Source organism: Nematolebias whitei, chromosome 5 (assembly GCF_014905685.2).
Source record: "Nematolebias whitei isolate Nwh7 chromosome 5, NemWhi1, whole genome shotgun sequence".
Lineage (NCBI taxonomy): Eukaryota > Metazoa > Chordata > Actinopteri > Cyprinodontiformes > Rivulidae > Nematolebias > Nematolebias whitei.
This window is the reverse complement of record NC_056502.1, coordinates 52,981,450-52,984,937: the sequence shown is the minus strand read 5'-3', so window position 1 is coordinate 52,984,937 and position 3,488 is coordinate 52,981,450. Positions and strand designations below refer to the sequence as shown.

Sequence of the window (3,488 nt, the reverse complement as noted above, 5' to 3'; positions counted from 1 at the left end):
TGTATCCCTACAACTATAAGTAGTGATGACTTCATGAGATTCTTTATAAATAAAATTATTTCAATTAGAGAGAAAATTCAAACCATCCTTCCTTCTACTATCTCTAGTCCCCTGTCAAATGAGACAACTTTAAAAATTTCACTAGAGCCTGATTTATGTTTGGACAGTTTTTGTCCTGTTGAGCTCTGAATTGTCAAAAATAATAACCTCATCCAAACCATCCATGTCCAGATCTTCTTTTGACTTTTTTTTAGCTACTATTGAGATGTTGTTTTCTTGCAAATTCTGCTTTTTTCAGATAATTTCCACTTTATTGTGATCATTTCTGCTTCTTTAAGCCTGATTGGGCACAACCGTGCTGTCTCCACTTCCTTCTGGTAATTTAAGTTTTTTTAGGCTTTTTAGCTACTATTCAGCTGGTTTGTTTCTAAATCGTAATGTTGTTTGATACCAGGATTTACGTTCCGATACTGATACTAGGTAAAATACAAGCTATTATCGGTGATACCGATACCAATACTTTGTGCAAGTACACCAATGTGTCTAGTAAAGAAGAATAAGAAAAAAAATCTGAGTACAATATTGCAAATCAAAGCTGCATAAAAATACAAGACATTACACAAGTAATTTCTTTATTTTAAACCCAGAAGTACGTTGAGGTAGTGGCCTCATTTACAATGTAGATGAGCTTATACAACAACGGACCTGTTTGATGTCCGACAATATTTTCATGGACCGGGGTCGTGGTTTACAAACATTTACAACATTTTTCGCTTCAGATACTCTGACTGCACAAGAAACAGCTTCATGACCTGCCACTCAGTTTACACGTATTACGCACAGGTGAAAGAAAAAGTAGTTCCCACCAACCGCATATCATTTTGAAAAGATCTCAATAATTTAGTTACTTTCCACTATCCATTAATTGTCAGTCAGCTCATCTGGACAGCTTGTTTTTGTGCAAAGACGTTTTTGCCTTATATCCGGAGGGCTTCAACAGTCCGAGGAGTCCCAAGTAAACTGTTTTCCCCACTAAGTACACTCCTTTAGTAGACCAACCAGTTTGCTGGGACAGGACAGCCCCCAGAAACCATCTTATCACCAGCAAACTGGTTGGTCCACTAAAGGAGTGAACTGCTTAGTGGGGAAGACAGTGTACTTCGGACTTCTTGGACTAATGAAGCCCTCCGGATAGAGGGTGAAACGCTTTTCCACAAAAAAAACTGTTCATTTGACCTGATTGATTATTATTGGATTTTGTACCTGATTGAGCATGAACTTTGATACTTTCCACTATGTTCATGTTAATGATATGCATTACCTGAAATGACTGAAATCTCAAAAGTATCGATAGTTTGATTTAAAAATCGATTCTAAAGCACAAAGTCCTGGCAACGATAGTTTTGATATTTTAGTATCAATCTGCACATCACTACTAAATTGTCCTGTTTTTTAGGCAATTTCCACTTTTTTGTGCTCATTTCTGCTTCTTTCAGCGTAATTGGGCACAATTGTGTTCTCTCCTCTTCCTTCTGGTAATTTAAGCTTCTTTCTGCTGTTTAGCTACTATTCAGCTGGTGGTGGTGGTGGGGGTCGGAATTTTATTTTATTTTTTTTAGCTAATTTCCTAATTTTGTGCTTATTTCTGCTTATTTAAACCTAAATCAGCAAATATGTGATCTTTCTGTTTTATTTTGCAAACAGGCTTTTTCTTCAATTTCAGCATGTTTTAGCTAGTTTAAGTTATTTTTCAGGAAGTTCTTCAGCAATCAGTGTTCACACTGCATTTTTGCAGGAAATGCAGTTTCTCTAGTTTTAACAATATTTGTTTACTCTTTCACGCACCTAAGGCAGAAATACAAAAGACTGTTCTAACAAGGTTAAGTCAGGTCCTCTGGATGGCCTCTTCTTCATTTAAACTTTTCAACAAGAAGAATCTGTCCAAAGGACCTGATTTAACCTTATTAAATGTATCTACCTGGATTATTGAGCATGCATCAAGATATATTAGACAACTGATTTAAACCAATCACTTTTCAAGAAAAAAAATGAAACATTGTTTCACTGGACTGAAGGGATACCAACAAATTTATCCACATCATCAGTTTTGGTGACAAACTGCGTGTGTCTGTGTGTGTTTAGGAAGACCCCTCCCCATGAACAGACACTTGCAGGAGATCATCTGTCTTGTCTAATTTTGTCCTTGGCATGTGACATGGTAACCGTAGATCGTAACGGTGTCCTGAACTATCACAGGCCTTCTCACTGAGAGAGTAAAGTTTTTCAGCAATGTCGTTACGCACTACCAGGGCAAAGATCCGGGCTATGTACCGGTGTTTGGCAAAAAGCAGGTAGAGCTTCTTTCTTCTCCATGTTATATAGCGACAGGATTCATCAGCATGCAGAGTCACCTGTGTAAGAAGACACAAAATAAGGTATATTATATAATTTATAATAATAGGTTCATATTCATATTAGGCTGTTCTAAAAATATTTTGTAAACGTAACAGTTTGGCCCTAAATTGCTACCATTTTTGGTTATCATTATCTCCTTGTATTAGGCCTAGTGTAAACCAGCCACTAAGGAGCACAAGCCAGTGTATCTCTTGTGCCAGTCCCAAGCCAAAGAAAATGGTGAGGGTTGTGTCAGGAAGGGCATCCAACGTGAAAAACTTGCCAAAACTGTAATACAAGTTCATCAAAAAGAAACCATACCGGACCGGTTGAGGCCCGGGTTAACATTCGTTCAACTTTTATTTATACAGGTTAGTCTCATTCAGCCTTGAGGACTCATTTACAAGAGAGACCTGTCATAAACAAAAAAAACAAATGACTGCCACAGGTGCTGTTGACAAACAGGGTGCTGGTAGAAACTGTGCTGCTGTTAGTTGAAGACCACGAGGAGGGAAACGTGTCAGGAGACAGAGGGAGAAGAGGAAAGTCAAGAATGTAGGACTGAGGGTTGTGAAAGAATGTGTTCTGATCTGAAGCAGGGAGAGGAGGAGCAGTTGTCTTCCATTTCAGAAGGTTTATTTTACATGTAAAGTACAAGATCACAGCCCTGGGCCATTGTAACTCCACCATGCGGTCACAAACAATGGCGCCGAGCGTAAACAGACAACCCTTCTTCTTCAGAGCTCGGCCACACCTCCTGGAGTCATCATCACCATCAGCGAATGGGAGGTCCTACTCTTACCGTGTGACCCAGCTCTCAACCAATAATATCTCACCATCTTGTGTTCTATAATGGTGGGTGCGTGAATGTTGGGAGTTGTAGGCATGTAGCTCAAACTACATTTTCTACCGGAAACGGAATCAGATCATGTTTTTAACACAATATCATTCTAAATATCAAAAACAGGATGCATGTATCTAGACATTTCATTAAGTTAATATATTATCTGATAAAATTATATTTCAATTCTCCCTTTTGACATGATGAAAAAATCATGTCAACAAAAATCCTATATGTAATATATCTGTAAAAA

General features: G+C 38.1%; 1 protein-coding gene across 1 annotated transcript in view; it reads right to left on the bottom strand.

Moving 5' to 3' along the window:
* Positions 1 to 1,944: 1,944 nt before the first annotated feature.
* popdc3 (popeye domain containing 3) overlaps positions 1,945 to 3,488 on the bottom strand; it is a 53,039-nt gene continuing 51,495 nt past the window's right edge. The window contains exon 5 of the mRNA XM_037677344.1: positions 1,945 to 2,411. Within this exon, the coding sequence (XP_037533272.1) occupies positions 2,139 to 2,411 (273 nt within the window). The 3' untranslated portion in view covers positions 1,945 to 2,138. The remainder of the gene's footprint in view (positions 2,412 to 3,488) is intronic.